At 34.6% G+C, this 22,239-nt stretch overlaps 2 protein-coding genes across 12 annotated transcripts in view; both read left to right on the plus strand.

The window, feature by feature from the left end:
• Positions 1–22,239, plus strand: part of LOC129746575 (bcl-2-related ovarian killer protein-like) — a 157,328-nt gene that overhangs the window by 115,269 nt on the left and 19,820 nt on the right. The window lies entirely within an intron of this gene.
• On the plus strand, positions 2,987–19,206 carry LOC129746573 (uncharacterized). Its single transcript, XM_055740279.1, has 3 exons — positions 2,987–4,214; positions 4,277–4,542; positions 18,528–19,206. The coding sequence occupies exons 1-3, from the start codon at positions 3,011–3,013 to the stop codon at positions 18,822–18,824; spliced, it is 1,767 nt and encodes a 588-aa protein (XP_055596254.1). The 5' UTR covers positions 2,987–3,010; the 3' UTR covers positions 18,825–19,206.

Below are 22,239 nucleotides of genomic sequence, written 5' to 3' on the forward strand. Positions count from 1 at the left end.
AGTTGCTCAAATTTCGTTGAAGTTTTTGAAGTTGATAAATAAAAATTGTTTGATTAATGGTTGTTCTAAAAATAGCTTAAATAACAGATTCAGATTTAGGGTAGTTCCCATTAATCGAACAAAATTTTCATATAGTTTAAAGTTTACGATTACAAATCTTTTCAACAATTGTTGGCTTTTTGCCAAACAGTAAAAAAAACGATACAGAAAACGATACAGCGAATTTCAGTCTTCCTCCCCCAGGCCATCACAAGACAAAGCAAGACGGAAACAATCAGCCCATTCACATTCCCATTCCCATCCCCATTCCAATTCCCATTCCTATTCCCATTCCCATTCTCATCTCATTCCCATCAAAGACAAAAGAGGATGAAAAAAACCACCGGCCAAAAATTAAAATATTGAATTTCAGATTTTCTGTGGTGATTCTTGAGAGTAAAAAAAAACATAAATATTCAGAGCTTTGAAGCACCCCTGAATCAAGTCCGATTGATTGTAGGTATTCCATCAGTTCTCAAAATTCGACTTACCCGGATAATTAGTACTAAATTTGGAAAATATCCACAGTGGGCAGGTTGCCCAGCTTTGAATATATTCACGTCATTTGCAAAACCAATAAAAAATGAAATTGAGCATTTTATTTTTTTTTTTTCAATTTTTGAGCACAAGAACGAAATTTTTTAACAAATACACTATTTTTCGGAAGACTTTAGTACGATTCCGAATCTGCTGATGGATTTGATAAATTGAAATGTACACTTGACAGTCGGTTTTGTTTTGATTTTTATTGAATAACTTTCTATACATTGGAGTAGTTTTTATGTTGAAATCTCCTGCAGTTTTCAAAAAAAATCTTCAAATTGTTTAAATTGTCGAACCTTAAACCGTGCGGGCTATTATATGCGCTTATTAATGTTTTTGCAAAATTTCAGTTTCTCTGACAATATTTTCATACAAGTAGCATCATTAAAATCAATCAAATCAAATCTTATGAAATCTGTTTTGCGATCCTCAATTTTCTTTTGAGATGTTGATAAAACGTCATGGATTCAAAGTTCATTAAGGTATTCTATTATATCTGTTTTGATTAGGGATAGGGGTATTTTTCAAATATGATGAAGACATTCAAAAACAATTCCACTGTCTAATCATTATTAAACCTTCATAAAAGCTTGAGCTACTTTTGATGTTAAATTGAATTTGAAACTGAAACCACTCAATATTTTGTTTTGAGTTTCTGTAGGTATAATGTTTAAAGGTCAAAATATTACCATCAAAAGGTATCAAAACCTTGTATGAGTTAAAAAAAATGAGTTTGTAAATTCATAAAATTATGTCATGCCATAAGTTCAAAGCGGATTACTCTCAAAATGCAAAATGATTTGAAATGCTGTTTTGCCAGTCGTTTCCCCTACTACGATTTATTGAGGCTTGATAGGTTATTCAGAAAAAAATTGTAAGGTTTTTCCGGTTCGGTTGTTCTGACTTATTCACATTTTTGAAAAGAAAATTGCTCGATTCATATTTTTTTAAAGATAGAGAAATTTTTGAAACAAATATGTTCAGAAAGCAAGTTTGAAGGTTTAAATACTGTTACCGCTCTACTATTTCTAGGCAAGAATTTAATAATTTCTTTACGACATTTTTGTGCAAATATTCCCAAGATAAATCAACCAACATTTAAAATCATAAATGATATTAAGTCCACCCTTGATTTGCAAATCATTTTTGAGGACATCTTTAAGTGAGTACAAACACATCGATATGGAATTCTTAAAAAGTGTGTCAATCGAAGGTTAAATCACCCCGGTCATACAAGTGGTTTTTAAAAATTGAGTTGTCCGAACATTGCAAACAGTTGAAGTCTCAAGAGGACATGCCAATTATGATAACAGCCGGCGGCGGCCTCGACTGGACCTAACGTAATCGATCACCGGGATGAGCACAGAGAGATGGACCTACCTCGAGCAAACCATCTGAATAAATAAATAAAAATATTCGCGTTTCCATCCGCAGCCCTTATTGAGCGACACAATCATTCTTCACGTCAAATTGCACGCCTCTCAATGGCCGCTGGTTGGTGGTTCATGATTTTTGGTTGATGATCCGCATTCACAGCGGGAGAGATCGGAGTCTAGCCATAAAAGTGAAACCACGAAAGTCGCGTCGTGCGCTTTCAACCATTCTTAACAGTTTCGATTTCATCGGCCATCCTCAATTATGCTTCCCATATTTCAATGAGCAGCCGGTCGCGTCGCAACGAATTTCGTGTGTTACATGTCTCGATCGTGCGGTCATTTATTCCCTCCTTTTAAAGGCAGAGCAGGTCTAGGTGTCAAAGAGCATCTTTAGCGGCAGTAATCAAGTTTCGCCATTGACGCGGCCAACAGTATATTCCCCATGGTGCAGTTGGACTGTGAAGGTCATCTCTCCACTCTACACCGGATCCCTGTCTCCGGATCCAGCAGTCAATAAGCAGCTCAACCAAAGTCGGGCACTGCACGCATTCGAACGTTTTTTTTTTGTTTGTCTTTCAACTATTCGAAGAAAGCCAAAATGAATTCTTTCGTTGACGCCAATCGGAAGCGACTCAGGTTGAGTGTCCAATCTTTTTTCTTCATTAAGTTTTGAGAAACAAGCTGCCGATCACGATTGACATTGTTACGGAAAGTGAAGTGAGTAAAATGACTTAATTTGTTTACCAAATCGCTTCCAAAGTGTTCTACAGAGTAGCAAGTTCGTCGCCAAGCGTGGTTGAAATCTTTCACGAAGCACATTTAATGTGTGGTTCGATTTCGCATGGCTCTCCCTTAATCAGAGCAGGGTAATGCTATTAAGTAGTTTCGAAATATTTGTATAGGAAACTGTTACTCCGTGATCGTCGTCATCAACTGTATGCAGATTTTTGGAAGCATTGCTCTATTAGGTACTCTTATAAAGGTTATTCTTTTGGAAACCTTCATCAGTTCAGCTTTGAATTCGGAACTAAAATGATCTAAGTCGGGAAACAATGGCGGTTCTTAAGTTTTGTTTGGTTTTCATTTTTATAGAAGTTGTGCGTTGTGATATTTTTTCAAACAGCATTACAAGAGCTCTAGTTCCACCGAGAAGAGACATCTTTGTGTCATCCACCCAAGTGCCAGAAGTGATAATTAATCGCCAATCGTTCAGCACCACACCGCAGCCCCAAAGTGACTCGCAAGGATATTTTTATGAACCGCCAAACAACGCTTATCTTCCACCGGAGAACAGTTATCCTGATGACTCACTGCCCCCTCCACAGCTGCCACCATTTGCCGATGAATATCCTTCGATTGACAACGCATATTTGCCGCCGAATAATAATCCGCCACAACAGGACATTCCGGACTACTCCGAGCCTCCTGTAAATGACTACCTGCCGCCTCCCCAGCAACCACCACAACGTGATGAAATTTTGGTCGTTACAACTGAACCAGGATATCAGTATGACCCTCCCAGCTCACCGGCACCACCCTTCGCCGATGAAGGATTTCAGAATCCGGTAACAATCGATAACGGAGGATATCGGTACGATCCACCTTCAAACACATATCTCCCATCGGTTGGTAGATCCCTCCGTGACGAGGTACCATCAATAGGAAGATCCCTACGGGACGAATTACCTAATGGCGCTCGTACCCCCATACGACTTCAGCTGAACGACCTCACGTGTCTTCAAAACAACGGAGGATTCTTCAGATCGACTCTTACGCTGCAGAGTCCCATCGAAGGAACACCTCTCGTCGACATTGCTAACGATAACGATTTAGCGCGATGTAGCGTTCGGGTGCAGCAATCGCGACTTCTAATCGATATAAATTCTGGTGATTTTTCGAGATGTGGAGTGCAACAGTGTGGTACCAATTCTCGGGAAATGTGTCTAAGACTTCGGTTTCCCCAAATAACCGGTATGCGAACAGCAGCCGATCCCATCCTTACCCTTCAGTGTCGAATACAGCAACGGGTAGTGGCAAGAACTCATGCAGTGCGTCTTGGTGTTAGCAACGATGCTCAAGCTAGGAGCTCCTCCTCGACATTCGCTTTCGGAGGTTCTCAACGACCATTTCGTTCTCAGTTAGTCTTACTACGCAGGCAAGACAACGGAGGAGCCTTTACCCGCACACTAGAACCTGGAGGTGCCGTGACCCTAGGCGAAGAAATGGTTCTCCGAACTCAAGTGCGCAATGGTGATGGTAAGCTAGATCACCGACAAACCTTCACAACCATCATTCAACAGACCAACGACCCATTTCAGGATGGAACTTTACCCGACTGTCCGACGTGATCATGCAGCGGCTGTCCACCACGGGAAGTGTGCTCAACTCTGCCAACCTGATAACGACAGCCGGTTGTTTGAATCCAACCATGCGAGCTATCGTTCCACTGGCTCCCGTACTGGAATCACCGCTTAGTTATCGCTTGGCATTCCGGGCGGCCATGTTCCAGGGGATGCGAAGTGGTGACGAGATGGTTCTACGGGTTCGCATCATTGGGTGCGTCGATCGACGCGAGTGCTTGGTGGTGAGTTTGTTTCAAGTTGGGGTTTTGAGGGATACCGAAAAAATGCGCTGTGATAAATTGTTATTCAAAACTTTGAAGACTAGCCGCTAGAGTTGTTCGTTTCATAAATTCCATAGTACTCTTAGTACTCCACCAACCACTTGAGTGTTTTTCAGTGATTTTTTTCGATGGTCCTGAGATCGATGGGAGAGAATAAGGATATATGATCCCTGGGGATATTTGATTATATCGAAACCGGAATGTCTTACAAAGATCAAATGTTCTAAATAAAGTGGTGGATAGAACAAAACAACAATATTGTTCTTTCAACTAATTTTTGAAATTTGAATTTTTGTGTTATTGAACTTCGTTCGAAAAATTCACAAAATGGGACTTGAAGATTTTATCACTTCAAAATGTTTCCCACATGAAAAAACTATTATAAAAATATTGGTTCCAATATGTATAATATGAACTTTATAATTCCATATTTTAAAAGCAATAGCCAACTCTCAATATTTTTGAGAAATTTTTTTCAAAATGTATGTTTTTTTTATGGGATTAACTCCACAGGAGGCATTCGTCCCTAACAAAAAATGTATATTATGGGTTCAATTGATCCACAGAGTCCAAAAAGATATATTTTTTCTTCTGAATGAATCTTTCGGAACATATCAACTTGAAATTACAAGCTGTCAGAAAATGCAAAAGACGGCGAATTGCAAATTTTCTTTCAAAAAGATATGATAAAAATAAGGAAAGGGGATCGAGTATCCCCAGTTTTACCTGAATATCATTGAAAAAGTCGAAAAATGGTTTGTGAAATATGAACCGATTTCTGAAAGTTTTCTCATGAAAAGTAGTTGACTTTGACTACTTTGATCTACTTCCAAAGTTTTATACAAAAGTTACAGTGAACAAATATAGCTTTTATGCCAAACAAACTTCAGTATTGTTGGGCGATCCCGTGAGATTACCAAAAGAGGAACAATTTAATTTCGCTCATTTTAGTGGGTTGTGCCAACGTAAGAACATTTAACTACACAAATAACACACGACGTATTACAGGACACGACACTTAACGTTCTTACTTTTTGTCGAACCAGTTTCGGGTTCGATGTTTCCCGACCTGTCGGACATCGTCCTGTAGATGGCCAACATCGAGCCCGTAACCCGTTCGACAAAAAGTAAAAACGTTAAGTGTCGTGTACTGTAATACGTCGTGTGTTATTTGTGTAATTTAATTTCGTTTGGCTTTATTTCGTTCGGAAAGAACTTAATCCAACAGTTTAAAAAACAAGATCCCAGCCTCAAAATGTCGGTTCTTAAAATTCAAACAGCTTTGGCCTTGTTGATTATTTGAAGTGTCTACAAGCTGTCCCATTATGTTTAAGCATAATTTTAAATGAACAGTATAATCACAAATAAGGAGCAAATTCAAATTTAAATATTTTTTTATGTTCTCTGTAGTCTCATTTTACAGTGGATTATTAAAAAATTAGATTCCAGTCAATCGTAGGCCTGTGATTGATTTTTTTTTATCGAAAACATCCTGAACTGAGACAAGCACGAATGACATTCCGGTCCAAAGTTTTGTCTACCGGACTCGGTGGACATTTTTTTCTGTACATGAAGCTGCGTTCCTCTCCATACTTCCGAATTGCATTTCGGACCGCTCTAATGTTTCCTTCTTCCATTTTTCCCAACTGACTCAGCGTAATGTTGAGAAAAGGACACCATTTGTGCACAATATTTGTGCGGTTCTCCGGGAAAATGCTTCTCTTTTTCCCAAAATTTATGAAAACTGAAGCTCACGATACATAGATTCATAAGTTGAACTGTAAACAACAACACACAGCAGAAATTAGCTTTTTGAATGTCATCCGGAATGATCAGGGTTGTATCAAAATCGTACTCAGACATAATAGGACACCTTATCTTATTAGATAGTAGAACTTTATTTATTTCACACTAAGTTTAAAGGTTTTTGAGGTATAGGTATTGAAAATGTCGAGGCAACTTTAAAAAAATGTATTACTGCATGGCCGTAGGAACGGGGGGGGGTTTTGGGGGTTAAACCCCCCCCCCCCCCATGAGGGTCCTAAAATGCAAGCGAGGTATTCTACTCTACACTCAAAATTTTAAATCCATAATCAAATTATGATAATAGAGCAAGTATATTCAAGAAAAACATTCTAGACTAAAAATTATTGCCAAAACCTCAAAAACCCATCCCAAGTTCAAAATTTTGCTACAGTTTTTCAAAATTTGCTCGCTTGTTTATAGACTAAAGTTGTCAGAGTTTTTTCAGCACGTATTCGGGCCGAACAAATCCGGGCTGTTTTATGTAAAAACCAGGAAAAACCGGGTATTTGATTTCAAAATTTTCTACCAAAATCCAGGCAATATCGGGCAATTTTTATCAAAACTTAGGAACTGCTCATCGAAATCATGAATAAAAAATTGAAAAAACCTTTCCTGAAAAATATTTTACAACTCAATTTGTTTTTTAAAGTTTGATTTAAAATGAGAATGAGAACAAACCCGGCTTTTCCAATGAAATCCGGGCAACCGGGTTAGACCGGATTTTCCCAAATTTTATATTAAATATCCGGGCATATTTATATTATTTGTCGGACAATCTGGCAACCTTATCATAGAAATTCAGGTCTGAATATTTAATTTTAAATAAAACCCATTTTGGAGGTTCTGATTCTATATTCCCATGACCAAAATTGAATTTCTACATATTTTCGTATTTCTGATTCTGTATCATGTTTAGGATTCTTGATTTTCAGTTCGAATAATCATAAGAAATTAGGAATGAAAAGCTGCTTTGAAATCCTGATTCGGTTTTGCATTTCATATCAAATTTGAATAATGTTTTTCGAAAATCATTTGCATTTTCAATATTTTGATAATTATTTTACCAATATGAAAAAAAAGAATTTTGTATACATTTGTAATCGATGTTCTCAAACTTTATTCTAAAACAAAATTTAAACAACAGCTTCTAAGTGGCGGTCCAAAATTGAAAACTCAGATTTAGATTCATCACTTGAAATTCACATTTGAATTCTGATTCACAATACAGATTAAAAATAAATAATTGAAAAAATTAATTAAGATTAAACCAGCCATACTTAAATGAAAGATTCATGAATGATGGCTCTTAAACTTGGCTCATAAAATTCTGATCTGGAATTCAGATCCGGAAATCGTATTTTTTGTACATTTCAGAAATGGTATAGAAATTCGAAAACAGTTCAATTCTTGAATTCAGGTTTAGTATTCAGATTTAAAATTCAGGAATGAGTGAACGAGTTTTTCAATCAACATAAAAGAGAACATGAACATAAAAATTTGCTTGTCAATTTCCAGCAGTGATTGAAATCCTCACCAATATTCTCATCAGAGGCATTCAAAATACACACTTTGAGGCCTCGCATAGCTATACAGGAGACGATACATATACATTCATTCAAACCTCCCCCCATGAGGAGGATCTGCTCTGAGAGACACTATCCGTTTGCTGCCCCGAACGAACTCTCTCAACGTTCGGTTGCTACATGATGCATGAAGAAGACGAGGCACACATACTCATTTACGTTGTTGAATTTGAATAACTCGAGCCGACCGCAAAGGTTGAGGCAACAACAAAAACAACCGAACTTATTGCGTTGCACGGCCCGCAACGTATGGTGAAAGAGGGGGGAAGAAAAAGAAATGAAAAAACTAGCTGCCTGCGTGCGGTTGCTGTGCAATAATAGCAATAGCAGAAAAACCTCACGCATTCGATCCAGGCACAAACGAGGAAACTCGGGTTTGCTCTGCCTTTTGAATTCGGTTCCCTCAAGGTTGTGACAGGAGAAGAGTGAGAGCCATTCGTTTGGTTTTTTGGATTCGCTGCCTCGAATGTATATTGCTTCATGAAGGCGGCCATGTTGAGAGCGTATACATCATCGGTTTTGTCGTTTTCGCTGCCTCAAAGCAACCTTTGCTTCCGAGTAAAGCGTTGAGCGAGAGATGGTTGATCAACTCATGCTCAGCAAAATTCAATCACTGATTTCCAGACTAAATTTATTTTAATCAGAAGAAGTTTGTACACACAACTCAGCTGAAAATCACAGATATTAAGTAGAATTTGAGTAAATTTTCTATGTTTTTTTTTCATGCAAAATATTGATATTGAAGTTTTTTAAAAGTGAATTTCGAACTGAAATCATAAATTTAGTTCAAGTTTGCATCGAGGAAATTTGATCCGAAAATTTGTTATTGCTTACTGTTTTTTTTTAGTTTTTTATTTATTTACTTCAAAGGTTAAATTCTTGGAATTTGCAAAAGAGTTAGGAAGATTGGGCTTATATGATTTAAGCATAGAATACGATTTTTTAATTAATTGAAGACTAGCTTAAAAAGAACTTATTTTATGCTTCGACTTACCAGACTCTTAAACAAATTCTTAAATTTTAACTTTCGATGAAAGCAAATTTCATATTTTGTTTCTAAAGGTTTCATAAAAAAAAATTAGCACACCCTTTAGGCTAAGGACCATTTTTCTAAAGTTACGTTTTAATACAAAAACTCTTAGTGAAAACTTAAAAATGAATAATCATTTAAATAGTAACAAATATAATTTTTTTTTGTACGTTGTTGGGCAAAATATCATAGGTAAAAATCAGTCACCAAAACCCCCCCCCCCCCCCCCATGAGTCGCTTCTTCCTACGGCCCTGTATTACTGTATTCTATAATATTTTGTAACGTGTTTTTTTTTCGTTTCAATTAACACTATAAAACACGTAAGGTCTTTGAGTGTTAAAGCAGAAGTGAGCAACTTTGAATAAATTTGATAGATAATTTTCTTTAGAGAAGCAAAATAAACGTAAAAGACGTAAATTTTAGGCGATTAAATTAAAGAAGGGAAAACCATACGATTAATGCATTCCACAGTTTAAAGGTTCATAAATTTGAGTTCCGTGTGAGATCATTAAGAATATTAAGAAATAATTTACGTAACAGCTTACAGTCTTGATTCAGGATAAATTTTACAGTTTTTAAAATATTTACTTTTATTGGGATAGAATTTCTTAAGCTAATTTACATAAATCGTATGGCATTTGTAATATAAACTGTTATTTTACAATTAAAAAGACTCTATTTGTCGTTGATTGATGTTTGATAGCAAGCTCTAACCGAAGCTCAATTTGTCGATGTTTGGTGTTATTTTTCAAAGTTTTAAAACTCAGAATTTTCTTTCGGTTCTTTTATGCTGAGTCATGATGTTAAGAAATCTGAAATCGCTCAACCATGTTTTATTACCAGAATGAAGAGTAATATCGACTTGTGTTAAAAAAAATGTATTCCACTTGTTAATGATTTAATTTTTACAGCTTTTTTTGTCCAATTTTATAAATCAATGACTTATGTATATTCTCAAAAAAAGTATAATTTTATTGTACAACTTAAGATTCGACCGCTGCAAGCTTTGTATGAAAATTTCAAATTTATACATTTTTACACCTCCCATAACTTTTTTATGTTTCTATTGTCACAAATAGCACTAGCAATTTTGGAAGCGATTCATTCAGTCCTAAATTAGCGCAACGAGTTCAATTTTGTATGGAAATTTGTACGGGATAACAAAAATTTTCATTTTAAATGACATGTACTCACGTAAGAACTTTTACTAGACACAAAACACACGAAGTATTACAGGACACGACACTCAACTTTCTTACTTAACGGAAAAGGGGTTTAAAATTACATTTTTTTATCGACCGGTTTCGGGCTCGATGATGAACATCTATAGCAGTGGTTTTCAAAGTGGTCCCTATCGCCCCCTTGGGGGCGTTGAGAGCTTCTAGGGGGGCGGTGAGCTCAACTTTGAAATTTGGGGGGCGTTATAAGGGTTCAGGGGGGCGGTGGGATCCTTTTTAAATTTACATTTTCACAAATTACGGAACAACTTAGAATTAAAATGACAACTAGTACGTTCAATGCCCAACAATGAAACGACTTTGAAGAACTCCGAAAATCAAATTATGGCCTGGTTGAGGACAAATATCTGTAAACTCACAGAGTTGTTAATCAAGTTTTTGTCTCTGTAAGTCACAATCACAGATAGATTATTTTTTAATTATGAAAGATTTCGCATACGATCTGTTTATTGATATGGTTTTGTAAGTTTATTTTTGGTTGAACTAAGAAGCATAAATTTTGAATGGCAATGTGTACTAGGTCACATGAATTTGATAAATTCTAAAGTTTATACAATGCCTGAAAATTTTTAAAATTTTCTCTTGTAAATTGACAAAAAATCTTTCGAACAGAATCTATGAATGATGACTATGACGGTGAGAATGCTAACAATTCAAAGGATCTTTTATTTAAAGTTCTGATCTGCTGATCTTTAATTCAATCGATAAAGAAATGAAATACGGCAGTTTTTCATGATCAAACATTAAAGATTTCCGATTTTTACTAAATTTTCGGATAAAGTTTTTGAAACCAGACCCGTGAAAAAATAGTATTCAGATTTAGTCCACAATTGCCATAAATAAAAAGTTGAAATTTATTTTATCAAGAAATGATACTATTTAAAATACTTATAATACGATTTTACCAAATTATCAGTAAATATTTTGTGAAAAATAAAAGGCAAATTGCAAATTAGTAAAGAATTCTGCTAACCAAAATTTTGATAGGTGATCTTATATATATAAAACAGGGAGAGAGACAGACCATACAGAAATGTGCGAACACGCATAACTCTTCACTGGATCATCCGATTTGCATGCGATTTTTTTTGTTGCGTTTGTCTTCACGCGAAGAATAACACAACGGAGAGATAAGGGGCCGTTCAGATACCACGTGGACAGAAAAATGAGATTTTTGACCCCCTCCTTCCCCTCCGTGGACAAGCGTGGACATTTGGCTAACCCCTACCCCCCTCCCTGGATGTCCACGTGGACAGATTTGAAATAGTTTTTTTTAAATACCTATAATTTGACAGTAAGAAAACAATACTTTTTGCCTTTTTGTTATGGAAATGGCTGGTTTTGAAATAACCGAATAAAAATTTGCTGATAATAATTAAAAAAAAATATCTTTCTAAATTATCATATTTATCACTTGCTTTCAAGTAGCTACTATTTGTGTAAATTAAAACTGGAAATCTTTGCCATTTGAAGATTTTGATTTAAACATCTTAATATTTATTCACCTTTAGAAAATATTTTGAAAGTAAGTATGTCCACGTGGACATGACCCAACCCCCTACCCCCCTCTCCATGGACAAGCGTGGACATTTCCATGCCCCCTCCTCCCCCTAAGTTGTCCACGTGGTATGTGAACGGCCCCTAATTTCGAAAATGTTTTTGTGGAATTTGAAAATTAATTATTAGTTTTTATTCGTATCAAATAAAAGTCATGGCACCCAATTTCCATTTTTTTTTTCAATCGAATCACCCAGAGTAGGAAGGCGCCAAAAGCAATCAAGGCTTACTGATGTTCATCCATCTCTCGATAGGAAGTTTTGGCGCCCATTTTCGTTGCAAGTGTACTTTTCACGTGGCACCAGTGAAATGGATACTTGGATGTGATTTTCCCTATGGGGTTCCGCAACTACGAAGCATAGCAAAGCCTGTACGAAGAATATTGACAAAATTTGTAATTTTTTGCATCAGAATCAAGGCAATTCTAAGGTTTTTTAGAAGTTTTATTTTAGAAGTCACCGTTAATTTTTTTGAAATGTCATATTCTTTTAGCAACTCAAGCAATATGGCTGTAAAATTTCCAATAGACTCAAAACAACTTAATGAGATTGAATTGAAACATTTCATTTTCAAATCATTTTTGATGAGTTTTGGTAACACCAATAGAAAGTCATATAACTGGTGAAAGATCACCTTAATTTATTTTTTGTTGATTTTATCCAGTTAGTTTGAGAATTGAAGGTTATCAATTTAGTGATTCCAAGTAAATTGAATCATTATCATAAAAACGGATTGGAGGATCACGAAACATTGGAAAATCCACACTACCTTTCATGCTCAGTGGTTAAACGGAACTTTTGAAAATTTTAGCTTTATAGGACTTTATCTTGATATTAGATCCAACTCTCAGTTTCAAAAGTCAGAAAACAGGATCGTAATCAATAATAACATCATGTACTAAAAACTTGAAAGAATATAAAAATTAAATTTTAAGTAAAAAGCATGCCACCTAAAATTTCGAACATTTAAGTATAGAGAAAAATCTGAACCAATAAACAAAAATACAAAAAAAAAAGTTTCGTACCGGATATAAGATCTAAAAAAACAATCTGTCAAGCATAAGTAAATTAAAGAATATACACACATTAATTCGATCAAAAAAAAATCAAGATCAACGAAAATCCAGCTTTTAAATTAACGTTTCAATATAACTGAAAATCTAGATTCATAAAGCCTAATTTAGGATATTGATTCAAATTAACAATAAAATCCAGAATTAATTGAACTGTCTGGATTACAGTTTCTTATCTTACGATCATAAACTATAAAATTAAGTAATTTGTGAATATTTTGAATTTCTATTCCAAATACTCAAACTAGATTTACTTTCATTCAGGGTTTGCCTGTTAAGATAAAAATAATCTAAATACAAGAATGTTTAAATTCTTATTTTTTTCTAAATTCTTTAATTCTTAGTGCAATTTGCCAATCCCTAACTGAAAATTGATAAAAAGATAATGATGACACAAATTTCGAAGACATTTTCAAACATAATATTTAATAGAAAAGTGTTGCTGTAAAATGAAATTGATAGAAACTTTTTCTGAATTGTTAAATATTTGTCAAACTTAGCTCTCACAATAAGATTCAATTCGTGTATTTAGTGCAAAGTCCGAAAAAAAGACATTTGAAATAATTAAAAAAAAAAATTAAAATTAAATTATTTTCATTATTCTTTAAATGTTCCGAGTCCATTTTTCAATTTTTCTATTCTGACGATCATGCTTAAAGAAAACTTCAATGTATTTAAATACAGAGGTAAAAAAAAATCGAAAAAAAACTCAGTTTATGACGACTCCAGCAAAAAAGATCCATTTTCTGTTCAAACCTATCTTTAGCAATTTTAAAATACTTCATCAGATAGGAGTTTTTGAATAGGAATGATGGCAAAACTAAATTGAAACTTGATAGATTAAGCGTTCTTAAGTTACCAGAACTGATTATTAGCAGAACTTTATTATACGCTGCCTCAACAAGAAAGTAAGTTCGCTAAACAAAAGTTAGCAAACTTATTAGAGCAAATCGTATGAGCGTTTTTTGTGTCACGAACTGCCGGTTTTGAATATTAATTTATGTATGATAAATTCCATTCCATTAGCGGTTTTTTGAATAAACTTATAATAATGAAATTCGAATAACGAACCATAATTCTGGATTTTTTTTCTGATACAAAGGTATCCATTAGCTTTTATACACATAAAAGGAAGTCTGACTAAGGAACAGTGCTTAAATATAAAAAAATACTCAAAAATAACAGGCTCAACAATGTTTGCCGGGTCAGCTAGTTTTTTATAAGTCTTTATTTTTGTTTTCCAGTTTAAGTATTTGTCCTGAAAAAATTAAAAAAAATTATTTCAGTCTTTATGGTCAATTTTATTTTGTGTTTTGTCTTACTACAATTGATGGTTATACGTTGGCTTTTCGGTCTTCTCAAGTCAATTATAACAGTTTTTAAATGTGCTACATTTAACGTTTCAAATTATACTATAGTAAAATTTCAAAAGCTTATGGTTTTGCAATGATGCCAATTAGCTTTCTTTCTAAAGATTTTTCAAAAATTCGTTTAGGGGGGCGTTGAGCTTAAAAAATTAAGCGAAATGGGGCGGTGGAGGAAAAAAGTTTGAAAACCACTGATCTATAGGATGATGTCCGACTGATTACTTGACGACAATTAACGTAATCAATTTCCTACTCTGCTGATGTATTCATCATTTTTGGTTGATCAGGTTGAAAAGTGGAGATTTAATCGACGCATTTTTTAAATTTGACCTTTTCCCAGTCAATGGAATGGTCAAATTCTGTTGTGTGGGCGGCCACGCTCGATTCGTTGATCCTTCTGTTTTCAACGGCATTCTTATGTTCTTTGAGCCGAACTTTAAATTTACGGCGGGTTTGGCCGATGTAAATCGATGGATAACTCTTACATGGAATTTCGTAAATTCCGGGTCTCTCCTCTTCTGGAATCCTATTTTTAAGTGAAACCAGCCGATCAATCAAAGTATTCCTACTTTTGTACGCAGTTTTCAATCCATGTTGTAGAAGAATCTTACTTATACCATTAGTTAGTTTCGGAAGAAATGGTAGACTAACTCTGTAAGATTCTTCTTTTTCCGGTCTGAAGGTAGTTGTATCGCTTCTATGCTTTTTTCCGGCGTGTTTGCAAAGGATTTTTCGAACAAAATCATAGTCATATCCGTTCACAGTTCCGGCTTCGTACATTTTCTGCTTTTCCACTTCAAACTCAGGCTTCTCCATCGAAACATGATACAACAGGTATGCCATAGAGTGGAAGGCGGCTTGTTTTTGAGCACCAAAATTATTCGAGTCGACTGTGATGTATCTATCAGTTGAGGTTGGTTTACGGTAATTTCCAAATTTCAAGGTATTATCCTCTTTTCTTTGAATCATCAAATCAAGAAAAGGGATTTTAGCCTCAACTTCTTTTTCAACCGTAAACTTGATCGAGCTATGCTGATTATTGAGAAGCTCGAGTGTCTATGGGAGATAGCGTTCTTTTACGGAAGTAAAAATATCATCTACGTAGCGCCAAACACGAGGGAAGAGTTTTCCTTTCTTCTCCAGCTCAGTTTCAAAATCGCCCATGAATACTTCAGCCAAAAGGGGGGAGAGTTTGCTACCCATACTGAGGCCAAAGGTCTGTTCCTTGATTCTTGCAGTACATTTCATGTAAACAAACTTTAAACCTAACTTTTACCTCAGAAAAGATATTCGAAGGTATGCAAAAACAAATTCAAAATATTATTTTTTTTTTCGTTTTTGGATGCTTATTTTAAAGTTGTTTAACTGTAGGATGAAAATAAAAAACCTCAAAAACAGCTTTGCATAACCAATGAATTAAATGATTTACTTAACCTTGACAAAAACATTTCTGGAAAATTTCTGAAAGCTCTAGCCCACAAAACCTGCTATTTTTAAATAATTTTTATTGAATTCAGATTTCGAAAAATGGTTAAAACTTTCTATACGAACACTGCTTTTCGGACAATCAACAATTTTTTTTTTCAAATAAATATTTTCATAATTTATATACCAGTCTGTTCAAGGCAAATCAAAGATCTAGTTTCCATATGACTGTTTTGCATCAGGGCATTTTTTAATTTCAAATTTTAATCCGTTTAAAAATATTTTTTTATGATTTCAGCTAGTAGTATTTTTTTACCCCTGAATGTATACAGCACTCTTATGCTTTTTCTTTAAAAACATTGTTGACAGAAAAATGAAAAATTTAATTCGAACAATGCAAAAATTTACTGCGATTGATGCTTTATGCGTTATTTCATCACAAATACAGTTGCGTTAAAAAAAAGAATGAAATCTCGTGAAGCTGCGCACTCTCTTCCAAATTTGACAATCTGCCATTTCTTCCTCGGTCGATATTTTTTGATGAAATTTTTACACAATTTAGTTCAACTATCCAACTAACGTTATACAAAATTGGAAGTTTTTAGAATGTCTGAAATCAGAGATACAGCTATTCTCGTAAAAAAAAGGAAATTTGGAATTGCTTCACTAAATTTCTAGTATCTTTGACTATTTTCATTGAAATATCTTGATGTCGTCAAAATCGATTAACGCGATCATAAATGGTGCCGGGTTGAGAATGAGGTTCATAATCGCCCAACAGACGATTTCATTCTTTTTTGGACGGATGTTTGTATGGAAAACTTCGTAATCAATGTTTTCTTGTTTTTTTCTATCACAAAATCGAAACTTATCACAAATAATCTTGTGAATTGATAGCAACTTCATTCCTGCTTTTTTTTAGAAATAGAAATTGTTCGAACAGAACTCGTAAAGAAACACAAGAGCGAATATAATACTCGTTTTAATTGTGTATCAAATTTGTTTATCAGTATATTTAGCAGGTCATTTCTGAATTTCTGTTCCTCTTATTTCGAACTCTTTTCAAACATTTCCTATTCCTAAACAAATCACAAATGAAGTTTTTATCAATTTACAACATTTTTTGTGATAAATTTTGAATTTGTGAAAGAAAGAACCTAGAATACATGGATTACGTAGTTTTCCGTCCAAAAAAGAATGAAATCGCCTGTTAGGCGATTATGAACGTCATTTTCAACCCGGAACCATTTTTAATCGCGTTTATTGATTTTGGCGAAACTTGGCTTGGAACATATATCAAACATTTTTACATTTTTGGACCGAATTTTTAGATATTTCAATGAAAACAGTCAAAAATACAGGATATTTAGTGAAGCAATTCCAAATTTCCTTTTTTTACGAGAATAGCTGTATCTTTGTTTTCAGACATTGTGAAGACTTCAAATTTTGTAGAGCGTTAGGGGAGAGTGGGGATACTTGATCCCCTTTTCTTATTTTCACCATATCTTTTTGGAAGGGGAGTTAGGGGAGACTTGATCCCCTATTGAAGGAGACTTGATCTTTTATTCAGGAGGCCCTAATCCTTGTATAAAAATCAAACAAAACCCCAAGTCAGAATGTTAATTGACTATTTTGGTCGTGTTTAATCTCATTTCACAATTATAAGCTGACATAAGAAGAAAATTCTATAACTTTGTCTCAACGCTAATAACATAGCATACTTAAAGGTGCATTTTTTTATAATTAAGACAAAATTAATTATTTTTGCTCTTTTCTTCAGACAATTGTTCGATAAATATTAGTTTTTGGATAAATATTAGTAATTTCGTAATCAGCAATCATAACGATCAATTCAGAAGAAGAATATGCCGTTTGGAAAGGGGATCAATTGTACCCAACTCTAGGGGATCAATTGTACCCATAATCAACATTTTAGAAAACTTTTTCTGAAAAAAGTTGAGAGTTTTCCATTACTTTGAAAATATGGCATTATGAAGTTCATTTTACGCTCGAACGATTGATACATTGGAACAAATATTTTTTTCATAATTTTCCCATGTAAGGAACATTTTAAAGTGATGAAAAAAGATCTTCAAGTTACATTGTGTGAAATTTTTCAAACAAAGTTCAATTTCTCAAACAATTATTTTGTTAAAATTTTTTAAACTACAAGCATTGTTATTTTGCTCATTTTTTCACATTTTTCTAGAACATTTGATCTTTGTAAGACATTCCAGTTGCAAGATATAGCTAAGGAATCAAGTATCCCCAGGGATCAAGTATCCTCATTCTCCCCTATAGTTAGATATTTGAACTAGATCGTGTAAAAATTTCATGGAAAAATGTCAACCGAGTGGGAAATAGCAGCTTGTCAAACTTGGAAAAGGTTGCGCTGCTTCACGCGATTTCATTCTTTTTTGAACGCAACTGTATATCAAAAAATATAAATTTTCAAACGTTTTTACTTGATTTTTCTTTTAAAACAAAGTTTTTTGCAACTTACCACTTTTTCTTAAAAGGGTCAAAAACGCATGTTTTTATAAATCAAAAAATAACTGGTCAAACCAATAATTTTTCTGACTACGTCAATTTGATGTCCCATCAACCTTAAACTTTTGATGTACAAGCGGTATGATTATCTGTGGACATTAAGTATTAAGAAGCCATTGAAGTTGAAAAGTTGTATGCCCCAGTTGACGGTATCAAAAAAACTATACATATAAAACTGTACAGCAATGAAGTAAATCTGAAATTGTCAAAAGTTTGTTTTTTAATAATTTCTTTATAGGCAACGGTTTAAAACTTTTTTTATCCATCATTTAAAAACCATCTCTATTGACGATCTGCGTTCCACGATTTGTTTTCAGGAAAATTGCTCGAACGTTCGCGCCAAACGAGAAGCTCCAAGTGATAATTCCAGCAGCAGCACCACCCCGGCAACGGAACATGAACTGCCCTCGGAAGTCGCCACCATTTCCTTCCGAATCATGTTACCGACAAATGCGACCATCGATCTGTCACCCCAATCGGAGCCCCTGTCGCTACTCACTTTTTCCATTGTCATAGGCTCGTTGATATTGGTTCTCGTTTTGATTGTGCTCCTGATTTTGCTGAAATTACACCGCAACAAACAACTGACCTACGACGAATACCGATCGGATTAAAACCACCATGGCCATGGCGCGCTCGGCGACGCCGCAGAATTGAATGCTCATGTCCGTTCAGAAGTTCCCATGCATGGCCAAGCTATTAAGATATGCAATCGAGAGCCCCTTGTTTCATCTTTCTCAGAGGTAGTTACGAAAACAAAGAATGCACACATAACAGGAGAACAAATAATCCAACGCATATCTACATGGAGTTGAGGCAAAAATCGTTCACTTTTACTGAGATGCAGACAGTTTGCGCGTAAAGAAGTTGAGTAATGCACTATATATTTTAGGAAATCAAGCCACAGCACGAGCGAAGGATGAAAAACAAACTGGAAGCATAACGAAATCCTTTGAGAATTCTGTTACCTCATCAGTTTGATTGCTACTGAGTCGAATCGGAGCACTGAATCAATTCGTAATCTCGGATGAATAGATTTCTGAAAGCAAAACGGGTTTATTAGATATTTCTCCAATGTTTTGACATAATTATGTTATTATATAATAGTTAATTTATTGTTCTTAATAAAAGATAGAATAATTTATGTTTATGGAGTTGCATGGATACGAAAAATAAACTGTAAAATACATATCAATTAGAAGTATTAATTATTAAGTAATAGCAAGATCTAAGATCGCTTATATAATTAGAAGGCTTTCTTTTTGTTTTTCATGGCGACCGTCTAAAAAATGTTGAAAGAATTTCATCATCATTGCTTTTTCCTAGCGAAAAAAAAAATTAAAAATGAATGACAACTTCTTTTTTAATCTTGGAGTTATTGAAAAAGACTTATCTCATTGTTAATGATACTTATCTAATTTCTCATAAAAAGGTTTAATTCAATATTTCTCGAATATTTTATTCCCATCACCATTTAAATAAAAAACAAAACAAAGTTACGTCAAATGAAGGGACATATATTAACACGTACACTGGGAAAAGTTCGATGAGCAAAATAAAGCTGATTAAATTATAAATGCCCAGCGTACATTTAATACAATAATGATGCGCGCCGCCCAATTTCATGGCACAGAAAGCGTAATTTATAAACTTGTGCTGTGAGAGATACCGAAGAACACAGAGCCTCTGTTTGCCAACTCACGTGCGGTGTGGTCTGTACATCATCCGGAAGCATATTTATGTTGACGCGACCACCGCTGTTTCCAGCATAGATTAATATCTCAACAGCCCGTATACTTGACGTACAACATACATTAAATCGCGATACCGAAATGAATGAATGGGAACCAACGAGTAGGTACACATACAACCTCTATACCTCCATAGGTATCGTTTGCGTGGGCGGGTCGCCAACAAATAATAATAATAATAATAATCGTCGAGATCAACAGCAGGGAATAAAAGAAGAATAGTGCCGAACAATGGCGAACAATCGATTAACTATACAAATACGACAGTGACCGCATAATCGAATTGCATGATGTTTGATAAATGCCTGTTTATCGCTGTTTTGTCGGCCGTACAACATAATTTGCAGTCAGCGCCAGATGCCTGGTGGGAAAAAATAAAGTTTTCCGGAAGCTTTTGTTGCACTTTTGACACATATTGGAACAGTAGATATTTTACAATCATTTGATTTAGTATTATGCTTTGGAAGTAAAATGAAAAGTGTTAATGAGTGTGCGGGGAAATGAACCAAATGGGCTAAATTTTTCTTTTTAAATAAGTATATGGAACATAAGTATGCACCCCCGATAACAGCATCGATTACCAATGTTACATAAGAGTAATGTATTGATTTTTTAATACCTTTTCTAAGCCAAAACTTTGAGTGCTCCTTTTGAAGATAAAGATTTATTACTTTAGGTTACTTGAAAACATACAGTTGCGTTTAAAAAGAATGAAATCACGTGAAGTAGCGCACTCTATTCCAACTTTCTCAAGCTGAAAGTTCTGTCTCGGTTGATATTTGTCCTCATGAAATGTCCACACAATTTATTCAACTGTCCAACTAACGCTCCAAAAATTTGAGAACTGTACAATGATTGTAAAAAGACGTAAGGTACACCGGGGCAAGTGCAAACGGTTTTCACCATAGTTCAACTTTCACATGTCCTAGAAAAATATGTATATGTTCAAAAATTATCAATTATCGTTCGTTGCATCAATAAAATAGTTCTCAACAAATTCCCGTTGGAAGTGAAAAATTAAAAAATGTTGGTAAAAAGTAACGGTGCTTTTGTGAAAAAATTTCAAAATTTGCACTTGCCCCGTTTATGGGGGCAAGTGCAAACGCAATACTTTTTCCAAACTAATTCACAGATGAGTCAGTGTATCGGTCTTAAAATGAATTGAATACATGTTCCGGAACGTTTTATCAACTTTGATTAATATGTTTGCTGTTTTCTTGTAATATTGATAACTTTTTGGATCTCCATTTTTGGTGACTGTTGTTTTAAGCAAAAGACCTTCATTTACTAAGGCATTACGGAACTTTGAACATCCGCTTCAGATACAACACTTTGGAAACCCCTTCTGACCATTTTAATATAATGCTGAACCATTTTGGTGATAAATTTTCTGAAATGGCTGATGTAACATGGCTTAAAGGTGCGTTTGCACTTACCCCGGTAGTGTTGTTTGCACTTGCCCCACAGTGTGGGTTGACAAGAGCGAATATTATTTTCACAACTTTCGGGGTGTACTGAAAATTTATCATAAATTTTCTGCTTTCACTTGAATATCGGTCTCAAACACTCACCTTTTAACGAAAATTCGGATTTGAATGCCCTTTTTTGTAGTCAAAATATGCAAAACAAAAACACACTGTTCATGTCTAGTATGTACTTGAATTCGTGTGTGATCAAACAATGCCGTGTTTTTAGTGAAAAATTTAAAGAAAGTTTAGTTTATCTATGTCAGATTGTTTGTTTGGGTCTAAACAACAATTTCTAGAAGAAGAAATATTTTTTACTTTTTTTGTAACAGAGAAAGGTTGAACGTTTGCACTTACCCCGAGTTTGCACTTGCCCCGGTGTACCTTATTTGATCTAGTACTCGACCAAGTTTCATAAAAATCTGTTTTCGCGATCAAAAATGGTGCTGGTTTGAAAATGAGGCGCATTATTGCCCAACAGGCGATTTCATTCTTTATTGGACGAATGTTTTTATGGAAAAAAACCAAATCAATGTTTTCTTGGATTATTCTTCCAAAAAATCAAAATTTATCACCAAAAATGTTGTAAATTGATAAAAACCTCATTCCTGCTTTCTTTGGAAATAGAAAATGTTTCAATCGAATTCAAAATAAGAAGAACAGAGTGTCAGAAATAACCTTATGAACAAATTTGATACAAACTTAAAGCGAGTATTGAATTCGCTCTTGTGTTTGAATTGCAATTCCATCGAAATGTTTCCTAATTCAAAACAAAACAGGAATGAAATTTCTCACAATTTACAAAATTATTG

The sequence above is a fragment of the Uranotaenia lowii genome, chromosome 2 (assembly GCF_029784155.1).
Source record: "Uranotaenia lowii strain MFRU-FL chromosome 2, ASM2978415v1, whole genome shotgun sequence".
Classification (NCBI taxonomy): Eukaryota; Metazoa; Arthropoda; class Insecta; order Diptera; family Culicidae; genus Uranotaenia; species Uranotaenia lowii.